Raw genomic sequence first — 18,423 nt, 5'->3', positions numbered from 1 at the left:
ATAGGGGAAAGTGTCAGACAGTCAGATGTAGTAATAATAATAATAATTATTATTATGATTATTATTAATAATACATTTTTTCCTATGTTCTGGATGCACAAATAGATAAATGAAAGGTACCAAGTTTCTCCTTGTCCTAACATCTATGTAACAGTGTCAGCAGTTTATAATGTGAAATGCATCTGACAAATCCACTTTAATGTCATCAATTTTCAATGTTTCTGTAAGTAATATTACAGCCAATGACATTATGAGACTATGTTCCCACTACTGGATTTTATCGAGGAATGACGTCAGTCTCTTGATATTGATGGCAGCAAATATTGTTAATGACCATTATTTGTGGCCAACATTATCAATAGACGGCCCTCTTTTGCTGTTAAATGACAGTCTGTGGGAACATAGCCTAAAATTTTGCCACAAGATGCCAAGGATGATGTTTGTAGAAGGTTTTATGGGAGATGCCCATATACCTTAGACCAGGGTTTTTTCAACTCCAGTCCTCAAGTACCCCCAACAGGTCATGATTTGAGGATATCCTTAGTGTTTCACAGGTGATATAGTTATAGTAAGTGCATTGGCTGCTGTATTTAAGTGGTATCCTCAATTCATGACCAGTTGCGGGTACTTGAGGACTTGAAATGAGAAGCACTGTTTTAGACTAAAGGCGGCTAGACCAATCAATCTTGGCAGGTTGTGCTGACTTAAATCTTGTTTATGGCTTCTCGACTCTCCACAACAGCAATGGAGGAAAGGGTTGTCTGTGTTAGATATGTACTGCCTTACCCTATTCTGCTGTACAGGAAACATGAATTTTAGGGCACACTGAATGTTCATGTAAGTAGGAAGGACATGAGTAGTTATTTCCCCCAAACAATTCTCAACAACGTATGACCACCCCTATATGAGAGAGATCTCATAGTCTACAATTTGTTTGCTTTAAGTAACTTTATAGCACTTTTTACTCATACCAGTGAGAAACATGGAGCCAAACGAAACAGTGACATATTTCATCATGAAGGGGCTATCTGATGCTCCTGAGCTCCAGGCTCCAATATTTGTTCTGGTTTTACTCATTTATCTCTTTGTTCTTGTTGGGAATACGAGTCTTCTTCTCCTGGTCTGCCTGGACTCTCATCTTCACACTCCCATGTATTTCTTCCTTGCTAACTTGTCTGTAGTGGACATGACGTCTTCCACCGTCACCCTACATAAGATCCTTCTAACGTTCATCACTGGAGATAACACTGTTCTCTATCTGGCCTGTATAATACAATTCTATATGTTTTCAGTCTTACAAGCACATGAAATTTTCATATTGACGGCCATGGGCTACGATCGATATGTAGCTATTTGTAAGCCCCTGAATTATAAGATTATTATGGACTATAAGATATGTCTTCTCTTGGCCTCATTTTGTTGGCTATTTGGTTTTATACAATATGTTCCTTTCATCTGGTTTGTATCCAAGATCTCTTGTTATTTTACAAATGTCATTGACCACTTCTGCTGTGACCTTGTGCCTTTAATGGCAATTGCCTGCAGTGATCTCACAATGTTGGTAACACTAACCAATACAGAAGCACTTACCATATATTTTATTATTCCATTTATTCTCATATTAACATCTTATATCTTTATAATTAGGTCCATAATGAAGATACGTTCCAGTATTGGTAGAAGAAAAGCCTTCTACACGTGTTCCTCACATCTTACAGTCATCGTGTTGCTTTACACCACGTTGATCATTCAATATCTTATACCGGTTAATGTTTCAGGCTCAAAGAAATGGTTTTCCTTATTTAACATGGGGATTGTCCCTGTGCTCAACCCCCTTATATACAGCCTCAGGAATAGGGATATCAAATCAGCTTTTAGAAGGAGAATCGGGAAATGTAAAATAAACACATTCTGTTGTATAGCGGGCAATGTCATCGAAGTGAAGAAGAAAATCTAATTTGATTTTGAAGACTGAAAGTTTTAAGTCTTGAGGCTATGAGTATCATTTAAATTTGTCTCTTTGCATCTGGCTGACATTTTTATTTGTTTGGTCAACATAAACGTAGCAATTTATTTATTTATTTTTTCTAAATATTTAGCTCTTTATTTAAATATTTTGGTACATATGTATTACAGTTTAATTTATAATCAAATTTATTTATAATAATAAAATATATATATTCCACTGTTCCACTAATCTTTAGAAATGACCTTACTGTACATGTTGTTATGGCGAATACCAAACAGGCGTACATGGTTTACTTAGACTGAACAAACGTAATTTATTTAAAAATAAAAATACACTTTTTACTGTTATTAAAGGGGTTATCAAGGAAAATCACGTGATCGGAGAAGTTTCCGGGGCTGCAGGGGACATGACAGTAATGTATACTTACCTGTCCAGCTCCACCGCAGCTGCTAGTTCCCGGGCTGCCCACTCTCTGCCACTGTCAACATTTCCACAATATCCAATAAAATTTTTCTCCCACCAGAAATGGAGCCTCAGCATAGACATTATAGAATCTATTTTGAGCAGCCATTTTTGGTGGGAGCAACACTTCAGCGGATGTTGTGGAAACACATTGTGGGTGGCCATTGGAAGAACTGACAGCTGCGTTGGAGCAGACAGGTAAGTATACATTGCTGTCATGGGCAACATTACTGATTATGTGTTTTTCCTGGACAACCCCTTTTGTATTATTGCTTATTTTACATTTTAGTTCACAAGTGTAATAGTCGCATACATTTTCATGAATTGTATGTGTATATGAGTATTACATTGTTCTTTCAGGCTATGTCTCTAATTGTCAGTTTGTTTCCAATGAATTCAGCTTATGAGTGACAGAATGCAGCACTGGAGCAAAACATGCTTAAAAGAAGCAGATCATCCCTTTGTGCGCCTTTCTCTCTACAGCTGCCATGGAGGGAAGAAGAGGTATCTGGTAAGTGAAGAAAAAAGCATTTTTCTGTAATATTATACACTCTGTCACAAAAAAAATGCACCCAGAAGAAAATCATCTACTATCACAAAACAAATGATTACAAATTCAGAACTAAATATTGTTTTATTAAGAAGCTATGGTATGCAAAAAGGTTACAAATCAGTAAGAAGTAAAGCCACTTCTGGCAGCTACACCAGCTGAATTGCGGAGTGGCATCGAATCAGAAGATTTTGCCATAATCTTGTCAACTGGGCAATTAATTCACCAGTATTCCGGGATGACTGTGGTTGCCTTCCAAGCATATCCCAGACGTGCTCTATTGGTAAGAGGTCTGGTGACCTGGCAGGCCATGGGAGTACGTCATACCCATTTGTTATTGGCCGCACATCTCCTGTTTGCACAGAAAGATGTGTGTTCAATAGCGATAGATTTAACACAGGCTAGCATTCTTTGGCAGCTGTCATTGCAGTGACAGACGTTGGTTCATTATTCAAGCCAAGGTTTGAGATTTTTTTTTAAATTGTCTTTTTATTAAAGTTTTTAGTATAAACAAAGTAAAACACAGATATAGAGAAGAAATGTAGCAAGAATATGCACATACACAATCAACAGACTGTCCTATGACAGAAATAAAATCACCCGCTCACGAAAAAAGGTTTGAGATTTTAACACCCTTTTGGGTGTTGCTATTTTAAAAGTTCCATTCAATTTTGTGTAAATTATGGTGAAAGAAATCTACGAGTAAACAACTTAAAATAATGCCCACTGTTCTCTAAATAATGGCCGTAAATTAATGACATGAACATTAATTTGGCAGCCGATATGACCAACTGCTGTTATTCGACACCATGTGTGAACTGACGACGGGTTTTTTTTAATTAAAATTGTTATTAGTGTGTGAACCTAGGCTTAGGCAGTTTCACACTGGACGGTTCAGGGAAGAAAAAGAGTGCTGCACCTCACACCTATGGCTGATACTAGTACCTCTCGGCTGCATAAAAAACATCAGAATTCTGTATGTGAATTGATCAAGCCACACTGCCCCATGTACCTCGTGCAGGTATCTGATACACATGGGTCCCTACACTAAGTCCACACTGTGCCAGTCAGCGACCACCACCCCCGCAGGCGTGCAAAGTCAGGGAAGGGAGGCTATGGAATGGCCCTGCAACCTCCATGCCACAGGACCAGACCCAAGAATGCCACACCAAAACCCAGCCAGCACCACCGGCGGAGGAAGCTGCCCCCAAACAGCACAAGTCTGGATAAGGTATTGCACTCACCATAGCTATCAAAGATAGAATGGGACAGACAGGAGGGATTAAAACCATGGGCACTCAGGTGTCTCCTGCTAATTGCGGTCATGTGGGTCTAACCAGGAGGAGTGCAAAACAGTTCTCCCTCTCTGAACAGCTCGCACTCCTTTATAAGACCCACATGACCAATATTAGCAGGATATGCCTGTGCTCACATGTTCGGACCTTATGTCTTCCCCATTCTGTGAGAGCATCAATGGTAAGTGTAATACCATATCCATACTTGTGTCGTTTGGGGGCAGCCTTTCCCGCCGGTGGTGCTGGCCGGGTTTTGGTGGGGCTTTTTGGGTCTGGTCCTGTGACATTGGGGTTGCGGAGCCGTTCCATGGCCTCCCTTCCCTGCACGTGCATGCTTTGTCGCTGACCGACACGGTGTGGAGTTAGCGTAGGGACCTGTGTGGACCAGAGGACCTGCGCGGTGGTACACGGGGCAATATGGCTTGATCAATTCATATACAGACACTCTGGTGTTGATTTTTAATATAGGCCAAGCGGCATTAGTGTCAGCCATAGATGGGATGTGCAGTCGTTCCATTCTGTCCTGTTCGAGTTTCACACTGGAGTTTCTCTGTTGCGACACTGCAGCATTTTCACAGAAATTTTGAAGTACTGCAAGAAAATGCAATGTGTGAACACGGCCCCAAAGTCTCACAAATTATGCCTAATATCTGTGATCAGATTATCTGTGTACAATAGATACAGCTAAAAGTGACCATACAACTTAGACTTATGTCAGCTGAGCCACCACTCATTGGTAGATATATGGGGCCCCTGTGCACAACCACCGACAGATGAGGTTGGTGTGACTGACAATCGCTAATTCGACAGTTATTGAAGGTGTATATAAGCCTTAAACGGGTTGTAAAGGAAAAATGCATAATTATGAATACTGACGGAACTGCAGGGGACATGTCAAATGTATATTTGTCTGTCCTGTTTTAACGGAACTGTCCTTTCCCGTGCTGCCATCATTTTGAAAACATCCTATGATGTGACCAAGGAACACAGGACAAGTGAAGCCCTAATGCTGGCACTCGCCTCGCTGTCCCTTCCTTTTAGAGGGATCAGCTCCTTAGCAAGCCGGCCCCAACTTTAGGACCACCAGGACCACCAGAAAAAGATCACTGTACTGGGTTAAGTGGTACACAAGACAAAGACAGGACAAAACAAACACAGTAAATTCAGGGTGAATAACTATCGTCCGTCACTGTAAAAAATATTCAGGATATTCAGGAAGTCAAATCAAATTCAGGAAAACCAGGGAATAATAATCAACGCTAGCTTAGTCCCACTCAAAAAGGCAGTAGTCTTATGGAGTCTGGAGCCCCAGGGTGTGATTAGGGCAGAGACCCCAGCCCCTTAACCCCTTCACAGAGCTGACTGGCGGTGTCAGCCACCAGTAAGCATAATGGCAAACACATAGCACCCGGGCCATCTGGCCGGAGGTGGTGCAAAATGCTAGGGCCCCATTACCAGTGACGCCGCCGGCACAGGCATGAAGCCGGCAGTGCACTAAGGTGAGAACCCCCATTAAAGAGGGGACTTCCGACCCTCACTAGGGTCTGGCAGGGTACAGTAAATTTAATCTTTTAACCAAGCCAGGAGCGTGGAGGTCCCTAGCTATCACCTAAGTTCGCTCCTCTAGAATGAGGCAACTGTAATCTGAATGAAACTGGGTTTTTTCCATCATCAATTGTAAAGGTACCTACAGTATGTAATGAGGAGTGAACTTGGCTGAGGGAATTACTGGACAGGGGGAATGGTTGTAGTGAACCCTCAGGTAGTAACCAACAGGGCTGTGGAGTAGGTAAGCCGCAGCTCCGACTCCCGACTCCGACTCCTGCTCCTTCATAAATGGCCAGTCATATATCAGGGGAGTTATTTATCACACTGGCTCCTAGGGCATGATCCTAGGGCAATTTCTGAGGGAATAAGGAAAGATATAAAGCAGCTTCTCCTGTGTGTGCAGTGGATGCAGCCAGTCTCCAGCCTCCATGTCCTGAACAACTCACAACTAGACTAGAAAGAGCAGGTGGTCTTTTAATTTCTAACTAAATATTCACCATACACACAGATACACTGCTAACAATGCCAGATACCTGTAATATAGCGGTCAGCCATAGTGATATACAGGGGGTCACACATAGTGATATAGAGGGGTCAGCCATAGTGATATAGAGGGGTCACTGTGGGTGTTGGCGCACGCCATAGCACACACACACACACACACACACACACACAATCTGCTTCAGCGATAGCATACACACACAACCTGCTGCAGCCATAGCATACACACACAACCTGCTGCAGCCATAGCACACACTCACACAGCCTGCTGCAGCCATAGCATACACACACAGCCTGCTGCAACCATAGCACACAAACACACACACAGCCTGCTGCAGCCATAGCACACACACACACACAGCCTGCTGCAGCCATAGCATACACACACACCCTGCTGCAGCCATAGAACACTGAAGAAAAACACCACAATGAGGACAGAGGTTACTGCTACACTACTTATGTCTTCTCCTCCTCCTCCTCTATATTACACATGATATGACCATGTTACACTGCTGCTCATATACAGTCATCCAGCATCCAGGAATAGAACAGCACAGATCTCCCCCCACACAATGGACTCTTCCAGCTCAGAAACAAACTGACAAATAGTGGCTGACAACTTTTCCCCAACCACCCCTATCTAATAAGGCCAGTGTCCTATTAGAATGTTTCTCATAATATGTATTGATGAGCAAAACTTAATTCTAAATTGTTTTAAGATTTTTTTTAACCGACTCTGACTCCACAGCCCTGGTAACCAAGGGGTTTTCACCCTGGCACAGGTCTCACATGTCTTAACAAATTCTTGGACACCTTGTTGCCACCAGCAGGAACGTGACAGCAAGTACTGTAGCTGGTGCACACTAGACCAGGATGACCAGATAACTAGGAAGAATGTATTTTCTTAAACACTTCTATTCTAAGGTTAACAGGTACAAAAAGTTTATCAGTTGGCAAATTCACAGGCGGAATGTTCTGTGGCCCCAGAATGGACGACCTCAAATCGGCAGACAAACAAGCAAAAAAAAGAAACTAAACAAAAAAAACAAAGAAACTAACTGGGGGATTATATGTCATCCTGAAGCTGCTTAATAGGGATACAGACCTCCTGCTCAGGAGCCCACCAATAGGTAGGGCCCACCGGGGTATTCCCATGCTCCCCTGTGGGCCAGTCCGAGCCTGATTGCAGCGCAGGCCAAGTGCGTTACACACCACATGTGCTCGGAGGGAGAAGAGGAGAGCCGCCGATACGGGGGAGCGTGTGGCAGGTCTTTGTTTTTATTTATTTGTTTTGGATAGTTCACACAACACCACCGAGGACAGACCCTTCCACACCGCCACCACTGAGAAGCCCAGCCCCTCTGACCCCAGCCAGTAAAGACACCCAACCCTCATGGTAACCTCAGAAGAACGGAACCTGATTTTATCTTCTCTGAAGGGAGTGGAATCCGCTCCAGGCACCAAAAATGTAGAATATAAAGAAACCAATTTTGGGCCTAAGGACAAAGCAACTGACACTCGCATAAAATTCTAGGCAGTGCTTCAGTCTACCATTGCTTTGCAAGAGAAAGAATTATCATCAGAAAATAAAGTTACCGGTAACAGAAATTTTTTCAACAGAATTATGAGGTACCTTTGTGCCTGAGTGACTCTCCTAAAAGTCACCCAGGCACCGGCGTTTCCTGTCTGCTGGCTCGGTCTAGACGCAGTCCTTGACAAAGTGTCCTGGTTTCCTGCAGTACAAACACAATGTGTTCTCCGACTGGTATTTTCTTTTGGGCGGCAGCTGAAGTACAGTGCAATATCATAGGCTTCTCTTCAGGCACTCAGGGAGCAGAAGACATGGCATCTTTCGAAGGAGGAGGAGAAGATCTAACATACTGATTTGGCTTGAGAAGGACTGTGGTCACCCCATGTTTCTCCTTACGTCTTTCCTTTAATCTCCTATATATGTAAACAGCTAGGCCATAAGGTCACTGAGGAAATCAGGTATGGGGTGACTGACCATGGTGTCCTTTATAGCATCTGACAAACCTTGGCAAAAAAACAGTCTTTAGTAGGGAGTCTGGCCACCCTGTCACAGAACACCATTGGCGGAATTTGGAGATATGAGACAGTAACTGCAACTCTCTCTGCGTCGGAGGAATAAGGGTTAAAATGAAAAAAACAAGTGACAAGACTCCCAGAAAGTCTAAAACCCAGGAACACAGGACAAGTGAATCTCTAATGCTGGCTAATGCTATGCTATTACTTTACTCTACATTGATCTTTCAATATCTTATACCGGTTAATGTCCCCGGCTTAAAGAAATGGTTTTCTTTATTTAACATGGCGATTGTCCCCTTACTTAACCCACTTATATACAGCCTTAAGAATAAAGATGTCAAGACAGCTTTTAGAAGGAGAATCTGGAAATGTAAAGCAAACACATTCTGTTGTATAGTGGCCAATGTGATCGGAGTGAAGAAGCAAATCTAATCTTATTTAAGTTACTTTTCTTTAACCCTTTAAGGACGGAGACAGTTTTCATTTTTGTGCTTTGTTTTTTTCTTCCTCGTGTTTAAAAGGCCACTGCGCTTGCATATTTTCCCCTACAGACCCACATGAGCCCTTTTTTTGTGACACCAATTATATTTTGCAAGTACATACATAATTTTTCTATAAAATATGCTGCAAAAAAAATATATATATGTGCACTGAAATTGGAAAAAAGGTGCAATTCCTTTTATTTTGAGGGGTTTTGTGTTTACGCCGTTCACCCTATGGTAAAACTGACGTGTTATCTTTTGCATTCTGGCAATCATTAATTTATTTTTCTATTTTTTGCAAAATGAGTTGCCCTTCATGTAAATGTTATATTATATAAGTATATATTCTGTTGTTCCACTGCTCAATAAATATAAACATTAAGGGTGCGTTCACACCTACAGGATCTGCAGCTGATTTTCTGCAGCAGATTTCAGTTAAATAACTGAACACAGCATCAAATCTGATGCTGTGTTCAGTTATTGAACTGAAATCTGCTGCAGAAAATCAGCTGCAGATCCTGTAGGTGTGAACGCACCATAATTCAGGATACATGTTGTTATGTGATGTAGATAACAAATATGTGAAGATTTTTCTTTGGGACTAAATAAACATTTTTTAAGTGCATTTGTGTGTGTGTTTTATTTTACATTTTTCTTTCATAGTGTAACACACACATACATCGCCATGTGTGGTGCCCCATCATGGGTGTTTCTTGTACCACACCTGTCACAAAAGCCTTTCACTCAAAGTGAGGTATTTATTGGTTTTACCATCAGATGTCAGTGTTTTGTATGTGAACCTGTATATATTGCACAGCTGTAGTGAAGAAAGGGTTACTGCTTCTTCTGTATTGTTTATGGAGATATTTCTTTCTCTTCTGCCTGTCCCTATTCTCCTTTCTCTTTGCACACAATCTTCTCTACCACTCACAGGGGCTCTTACACACCCTTGTAGGAAGTAGTCTCTCGGTGGGAGGAAGTGTAGCGTCAGACTCCTTCAGATTCTCATTGGAGGAGGACACACACAAAGTAGGCAACCCTGCTGTAGTTAAGCCAGGGCCTGGCTCTGCCAGGACCCCTGTCCGGGACAGTCCAGCTGTGTTAGTAAGTCGAGACACGTATATGAATCAGCCAGAGAGAATCCGTTTCTTCAGTCTATCTCTTATATACATTATGCAGTGTTAGACGCTACAACGAGGACAAGTTGGAGAATAACTCAGCCCACGCCGAGAACCATTCTACACAGTGCAGGGCAGTATCCAAGCTACAGAGGAACTGACCTGGATAGAGCAAAGCTACCGTAATGAAGGTCTACTTTTTCTATTTCACAGCTCAGGTGACACCGTGAAATTTCGGACACTTAGCTTCACCCAGGAAACCCTGACTAAGGCTTGTGTCACCCTAGTAGGACGAGTACCATGACACTGTAGGGCAGAAGGTGGTCAGACATAGTCTAAACACAGGCTCAAGTATCTCTGAAGTATTCTTCTCTCTAAAGTACCGGCAGAGCACACAACTACCTTGGGTTGAGACTCCCTTGACAAACTCTCCTCTTCTCCTTACTGCTAAAATCTAAACTCTACCAGTACCGCTACCACTACTTCTATTATATCAGCACTTACAAGTATCTCCCAGCACAGATTCAGTGAAGCACTAAAGCTTGTATCCATATAAGCTATTTTCTGCTAAAGTGTTCTGTATTTACAAGAGACTGTTTAGTAAAGCTGTTATATTTTTTCTACTGCGACTCATCATTACCACATTATTATCATTATCAGACACATAGCATATAGTTTTCTTTTCAATGCCAGATTCCACATGCTAAAAACAGTAATAGCACACCCGTTCTGGGACATTACACTAGTGCGCCCCACACCATCCGTAACAGTGAGGGCTCCACAGTGCTTCTCCTACCTGTCAACTTCTGTGTCCACAATCGGGCCTGATGCTCCTACTACTCTGTTCCGAGCTTCCTGAGGAGATTGCAAATAAACAAATATGTGAGCACACACCCAACCATGGTGAAGCTCGCAATGCAAGTTGCTAGTCTTCCAGTCCCTCCCTTTCCATTTAGTGGAGGTGGAGAGTGCTGAGCAGGCATTACTTCTTCAAAAAAAGCAGAACTAGCCCTGCACACCTACATGTAACAGCAGCTTGGCCAGTCTTTGGATCTCTGCTAATTAGAAATGAGCGAACCTCGAGCATGCTCGAGTCGATCCGAACCCGAACTTTCTGCATTTGATTAGCGGTGGCTGCTGAACGTGGATAAAGCCCTAAGGCTATGTGGAAAACATGGATATAGTCATTGGCTGTATCCATGTTTTCCAGACAACCTCAGAGCTTTATCCAACTTCAGCAGCCCCCGCTAATCAAATGCCGAACGTTCGGGTTCGGATGGACTCGAACCCGGTTCGCTTATCTCTACTGCTAATGTACACTTCATCGCCAATGTGCAGAGCTCCAACTGTGGGCAAGGCAGTTTATGTCCATCACAGGGCACTAGAACAACATCCTTCTGGCCCAAGGATTGCAGTAACCTGCCTTGTCCTTCCTCTTCCATCCATCCACAGTTCCACCTTCATACCACCGATGCCAGGCCCAGCATTATCACATGGTTCCACACCTGGTAAGCCTGGGAGAACGCCACCATGCCAGAGAGAAACTGATGAGCTCTATCAGATAAAAGATATCCTCCTGGCTGTTTCCCCACTAACTAAAAGTCCTTTACTGGACTAAAGCAGCTAATGAAAATGTCCAGGCAAACTGCACACACTTCAGCAACTCTTAACGTGCAAGAAATGCCCTCCGTAAGCTGCGATGTTCTGACCAGTTGGAAATAATCGCTATATATGTTGGATGCCCCTGAGCATCGCTTCAGCTGAGTAAACTAACTAATTTTAATGCTTAAATGGGTTATCTGGTTAGGTAAAATATATGATGACTAACAATTCATTCCATAGATGTCATTACCTTATCTGTCTCCTTCTCTTGAGCATTCTGCTTTCTGCTAAAGACATAGAAAACTGTATCTGAGCTGTTCAGTCCATTTCTGCTCTCAACCCCCCCCCCCCCCCTCCAGACAGCTCATGTAAGCAAGTCAGTTGGCAGTTTTTTTACTGCAACTTTGAAGTTTCTTTGTAATGCTGGGAGGGTTAGGGTTAATGTACACATCTGTGGCTCTGCTGACTGGCCATCCTATGTTTTCAACAAGCTGACTGCGCCAGTTTGAATCTTAAATTCACATTATAGTCTGCAATTTTATTGCAGTATAGATTATTTTCTTTCGTATTAAAATGTGATTGATCTTGGCCTGGTGTGTTCCTCTATGACATTGGATGGTCAGAGGAGTGAAAGCCCTAACACACAGATTGCTTCGGGGCACTATCACTGCCACGTCCACTCCTCCCGCTGTGTACTGCGGGCAGATGCCAGAGACCACATGCAGGGGCTCGATTCCACCATCTCTTCAGCCCCCTTTGAATGCCTCACCTGACCACGATCCTTCCTGCTTCTCCTCTGGCTGGCCCACGTTCCCGCCTCCTAGGGCATGTATGCTGCGTGCTCGTGATTTAATGGGCAAGTATGCTCTTAATTGGTTGCGTACCCATCACCTTTCACTATAAGGCCATGTTCACATGTGGTATGAGATCGTCCGGCTGTGACCAGGCAGAAAGTGGGTTCCGATGAGCAGAAGGCTTGAGCCCTCTTTGGCTCCCAAGATAACCCCTTTAACTTGAATATAATGGACTTCAAGCCTTGTGACCATTAATATCTTTACTGACCTAGTCCATCAGGGAAATCACCATCTTTCTCTTACTCTACAGATACATTTTGCTTTGAGGCACAAAAATTTTGTGGGCTGCTCTTATTTATCTGGGCCTGGTATACAGCATTTATCTGGACACTGTGTGGCATAGTTTATTTGGCTCCTGGATGAACAAATATTTTGGAGGTAAATGGCAATACGGTGTTTTGGATCCCAAATTACAGTAGTGGTAACATTGTGTAGGCCCCTAACTGCCCCCTATACTAGCTATATAGACTAAAAGAAAGACGTAATGCCGCATCACCAGATGTTTGAACAGGAGATATTAATAAACTAATAACTATAAATGTTACAGAATTCAGAAACAAAAACAAGTGTAATGAATCCTAATGGAGCATGCAAGAGCAAAGGGATTAATTATAGTCAGACAATATACTATATAAGGCCTCAGTGCTTCCAATTGTTACTGTGATATTACATCTACAGACAGAAAATCAGCACAGTTGTATGGTAAGTGACTGTTTCAATGTTTGGGACATAACATTTACACCGTATACAGCTTAAAAAAAAGTTTTGTTTGTACAGAAAAAGGCTTACTCTGCACTGAATATATAATTTCTTAGAAAAAAAAGAGAAGGAGACATGGCCAAAACATTTAAGTATGAAAAAGGGTACGGAGAGAAGTGTTTTAAAAGGGTTTTTTAAAAGTAAATCTTTCAGCTGTAATTCATGTTTCAACCTGCTGACACTGTTACATGCTGTTAGGACAAGGAGACACATGGTACCTTTAAGATATGTCTGTGCTTCCAGAACCTAGAAACATGCTTAAATTCTCCACTGAAAAGTGTCAGATCATTTCTTAAGCTCCTGGTCTTCTAATGGCTTTGAAGGTGTTATTCAGCACTACAAAAATATGACCACTTTCTTACAGAGACAGCACCATTCTTGTCTCCAGTTTGGGTGCAGGTTTTGTTACTCAGTTCCATTGAAGTGAATGAAGCTTAATTGCAAACTACCCCTGAATTGGAGACAAAAGTTGTGCTGTCTCTGGAGGTGGCCATGTTTTTGTAGTGCTGGCTAACCAGCTGACTGTCAACCAAGCATAGCAGGGATTGGAAGGGGAGGTATTACAGCCCTTAGCAGATCAGAAGCTTGTGAAAGCTTCTATGACAGTTTGCAATGGAGGCTTCAAGCAGTTTTATGTTCTGGAAGCACAGACAGATATATGAAAGGTACAATGTGTCTCCTTGTCCTAACATCTATCTAACATGAATCATGAACATGAATTTCAGACAGATACAGTATAATGTCTTCAGTTATCTATGTTTCTATAAGTAATATTGCAGACATTTACATTATAAAAGATAACAGCGATAGAGAAAAGAGTTGGCTGTGTTAGATATCTACCTTCTGACCCTATTTTTCTAGGTGAGATAAGTTGTGCCAGAGCTGTCTGCTGTGGCTTACCCTTCCTCTACCCATACAAGAAACATGAAACGGGAAGGTTAGGAATGATAATTGTCGGCCAAACAGTTGTCGATGGTGTATGGTTACCTTTACACGGTAGAGACCTCATAGTCTATAATTTGTTTGCTGTAAAGTGTAACTGTCATTTCAGGTAACTTTTCAGGGTAAGCTGCCCTGTGTATGTACATGAGGAGTAGGACTATATCTGGCCATTCTTTATCTAGTACAGTATATGCCATTTTTCCCCTGGTTACCCCACACAAACTCCACCTCTGAGTCTGCTTTCCATATGTGTGGATACAGACTAACCTTTGCGCTGGCTCCTATACACTATATACAAACAAGTTCATGCAATCCTAACTTACTGAAGCAAACTTTCAGAAGTTCCAAGACCAGCAGTGAGCAGTCTAGTCTGCAAGTTGCACAGGCTGTTTCTCTTCTCTTTCTCATCTCCCTCGGACCCTCCCCCTCCACAGGCTTTCATGGGCAGTGCAAATCCATCTTCCACTTTCCCTAATAAAACCTACTTCAGACTATCTCATTTTTACTTGTACTATTGATTTCTGCAAAGTTGTTTGAAATGACGGATACACTTTAAGTAACTTCATAGCACTTTTAATTCATACCAGTGAGAAACATGAAGTCAAATCAAACAATAACATATTTCATCATAAAGGGGATATCTGATGTTCCTGAGCTTCAGGCTCCCATATTCACTCTGGTTTTACTTGTTTATCTAATTATTCTTGTCGGAAATATGAGTCTTCTTCTCCTGGTCTGCCTGGACTCTCATCTTCACACTCCCATGTATTTCTTCCTTGCTAATCTGTCTATAGTGGACATGACGTCTTCTACTCTCACCCTACATAAGATTCTTCTAATGTTCATCACCGGAGATAACACAGTGCTCTACCTGGCCTGTATAATACAATTCTATATGTTTTCAGTCTTACAAGCACATGAAGTATTTATATTGACAGCCATGAGCTATGATCGATATGTAGCTATTTGTAGGCCCCTGAATTATAACATTATTATGAACTATAGGATATGTTGTCTCTTGGCCTCATTTGGTTGGATACTAGGTTTTCTACATTTTGTTCCCCAAACCTGGATTGTCTTCAGGATCTCTTGTTTTTTCTCCAATGTCATTAACCACTTCTGCTGTGACCTTGTCCCTCTCATGGAAATCGCCTGCAGTGACATCACAATATTGGAATTACTAACCAATACAGAAGGACTTACCGTATATTTCATTATTCCATTCCTTCTAATATTAACATCTTATATCTTTATAATTAGGTCCATAATGAAGATCCGTTCCAGTATTGGTAGGAGAAAAGCCTTCTACACGTGCTCCTCACATCTTACAGTCATTGTGTTGCTTTACTCTACATTGATCTTTCAATATCTTATACCGGTTAATGTCCCCGGCTTAAAGAAATGGTTTTCTTTATTTAACATGGCGATTGTCCCCTTGCTCAACCCACTTATATACAGCCTTAAGAATAAAGATGTCAAGACAGCTTTTAGAAGGAGAATCTGGAAATGTAAAGCAAACAAATTCTGTTGTATAGCGGCCAATGTCATTGGAGTGAACAAGCAAATCTAAACTGATTTAAGCTACTTTCTTTAAGAAATTATTTTCTTTATTTTTTAAGAACTTAAAAATTAAAGAAAACTAAAGGAGGGCAAAATGTATTTTTTTAGTATGTTATCACGTAAGGAAAATTAAGCAAATTCCTAATATACACTAAATATTTGAAATGCACATATAGTTCTATTTCCCTCAATTTAGTACATATGATAGTCTAAAAAAAAGTGATGTCACATTTCGGGTGTATGTACCTAAAGTGTCCAGCAGGGAGCACAGTATATATAGAAGCCTATGTTGTGGAATCACTGCATTCTCCTACTCTCCCTCCCGGTGCTTTGTGATCAGCCTGCTGCCCAGTGCTTTGCGCTCTCCCACTCTCCTCCCTCCCGTCCCGTGCTGAGCGGTGCTTCGCAATCTCTCCCCTACCTCCTGTCCTGTGCTGCCCGGTGCTTTGCGATCTCCATCCCTCCTGTCCCGTGCTGCCCAATGCTTTGTGATCTCTCCCCTCCCTCCCTGTGCTGTGCGATCTCCCTCCTGGCCCATGCTTCCCGGTGCCATGCAATGGGGTGAGCGCTCCTTATCTGTCGTTCACCCCCATGCACGGTAATGGGCGTGAAAAAATTACAAAGCACCGAGCAGAGCGGGACAGGAGGGAGGAAGGTCACAGAGCACTGGGCAGCAAGGGACTTGAGGGAGATCGCAAAGCATCGGGCAGCACAGGACAAGAGGGAGGGGAGAGATTGCAAAGAACCGGGCAGCATGGAACGGGAGGGAGGGAGAGAGGGAGATCGCAAACCACTGGGCAGCAGGCAGATTGCAAAGCACCGGAAGGGAGGGAGGAAGAGGGGGAGGGAGGGAGGAAGGGGGGGGGAGGGAGGGAGGAAGGGGGGGGGGGGGGGAGGGAGGGAGGGAGGGAGGGAGGGAAGGAGATTGCACTTTTTCTACTACATAGACTTCTATATTTACTACGCCCCTGTTGGACACTTAAGCTGCATACACCTAAGTCGTGACATCACTTTTTTTTTTAGAGAAATTGAAGACTGCCTCATGCACTAAATTGAGCGAAATAGCACTATATGTTCATTTTCCAGAATTAGTGTATGTTAGGAATTTGTCTAACTTTCCTTATGTAATAACATATTAAAAAATATATTTTGCCCAGAGTTCTCCTTCAAGCCTTTGAGACATGAATTTATTTTTATTATATGCTTTGCTGATGGAGATAACAAATATGTCAACATTATTCAATAAATCAATAATTAATAAATAACCTTTTTTGTGTAAAAATGTGCATTTGTGTGTGTGTGTGTGTGTTTGTGTTTTAACAGCTTGATAAATCTCCCAGATAGTTTTCTTTTTAATGCCAGACTCCACATGCTAAAAACAGTAATGGCACACTCGTTCTGGGACATTACACCAGCGCCCCACACCATCTGCAACAGTCAGGGCTCCAGAGTGCTTCTCCTACCAATCCCCTTATGTGTCCTGTTGCTCCTATTACTCTGTTCATCGCTCCCTGTGGAGATTGCAAAGAACCGAATGTATGTGAGCACACACCCATTGAAGCTGTTAATGCAAGTTGCTAGTCCTCCAGTCCCTCCCTTTCCATTTTTTGGAGGTGGAGAGTGCTGAGCAGGTATTACTTCTCCAAAAAATCAGTATTAGCCCTGCATATCTACATGTAGCAGCAGCTGGGCCAGTCGTGCAATTCAGCGCCGATGTGCAGAGCTCCAACTGTGGGCAAGGGCAGTCCATCCATGTTGTTCCAGTGTCCATCACAGGACACTGGAACAACATCCCAGGGATTGCAGTAACTTGCTTTGTCCTTACTCTCCCATCCACCTTCATACCACTGATGCCAGGCCCAGCATTATCACATGGTTGCACACCTGGTAATCCTGGGAGAACGCCACAACGACAGAGAGAACCTGATGTGCTCAGTTAGTTTTCCCACTAACTAAAAACAAGAACATAGTCACCGACAATGGTAGGAACATTTTGTTGGCACTGCATCAGGGAGGGCTGACGGAAGCTGCGATGTTCTGACCAGGTGGAAATCATCGCTGCATTTGTTGGACGCCCCTAAGCATTGCTTAAGCTGAGTAAACTAACTGAAAATATATGATGACTAAACAATCATTCTATTTTCATTACCCTATCTGTCTCCTTCCCTCAGTTTTCAGCATACTGCTTTCTGCTAAAGACATAGTAAACTGTATCTGAGCTGTTGAGTCCATCTTTGCTCTCAACCCCATCCTCTACCCTACCTTCCAGACTGCTCATGTAAGCAAGTCCCTGGCAGGCTTTTTCTGCAACTTTGTAGCTCCTTTGTAATGCTGGGAGGGTAAGGGCTAATGCACACATCTGCGGCTGTGTCAGTACACTAGTGCAAACTTTCCAACAGTATCTGAGCTCCCTACATCATAATTAATTATAATTATAACGTGGTAAGGTGATTTAATACTTTATTATTTTATACTACCTTCATGAGCCATCGGCCGCGCATCCCTATTACATGTAGTAAAGCATGCCCGACTCCCGTTGATTTTAAATCTGGACCTAAAGAAACGATCAGTTGATGATCGTTTTATCGGCTGATTGTTCTCTCTATTACATGGTGCAATAATGAGCCGTATTAGGCCGATTTGGCTGATCATTGCTCCGTGTAATAGGGCCCTTAGCCTATATGAAGAGAGGATGTAAGGTGACACAATCAGAGGAGAATAGTCCATGACTGTGT

At 42.5% G+C, this 18,423-nt stretch overlaps 1 protein-coding gene across 1 annotated transcript; it reads left to right on the top strand.

Annotated features, from left to right (window-relative positions):
- Positions 1-982: 982 nt before the first annotated feature.
- Positions 983-15,698, top strand: LOC138766492 (olfactory receptor 5B12-like). The gene is made up of 4 exons (XM_069944083.1): positions 983-1,557; positions 1,648-1,765; positions 2,493-2,629; positions 15,389-15,698. Exons 1-4 carry the CDS (start codon positions 983-985, stop codon positions 15,696-15,698), a joined length of 1,140 nt encoding a protein of 379 aa, XP_069800184.1.
- The last annotated feature ends 2,725 nt before the right edge of the window (positions 15,699-18,423 follow it).

The sequence above is a fragment of the Dendropsophus ebraccatus genome, chromosome 10 (genome assembly GCF_027789765.1).
Source record: "Dendropsophus ebraccatus isolate aDenEbr1 chromosome 10, aDenEbr1.pat, whole genome shotgun sequence".
NCBI classification, from domain to species: domain Eukaryota; kingdom Metazoa; phylum Chordata; class Amphibia; order Anura; family Hylidae; genus Dendropsophus; species Dendropsophus ebraccatus.
This window is presented reverse-complemented; position numbering and strand designations above follow the sequence as displayed.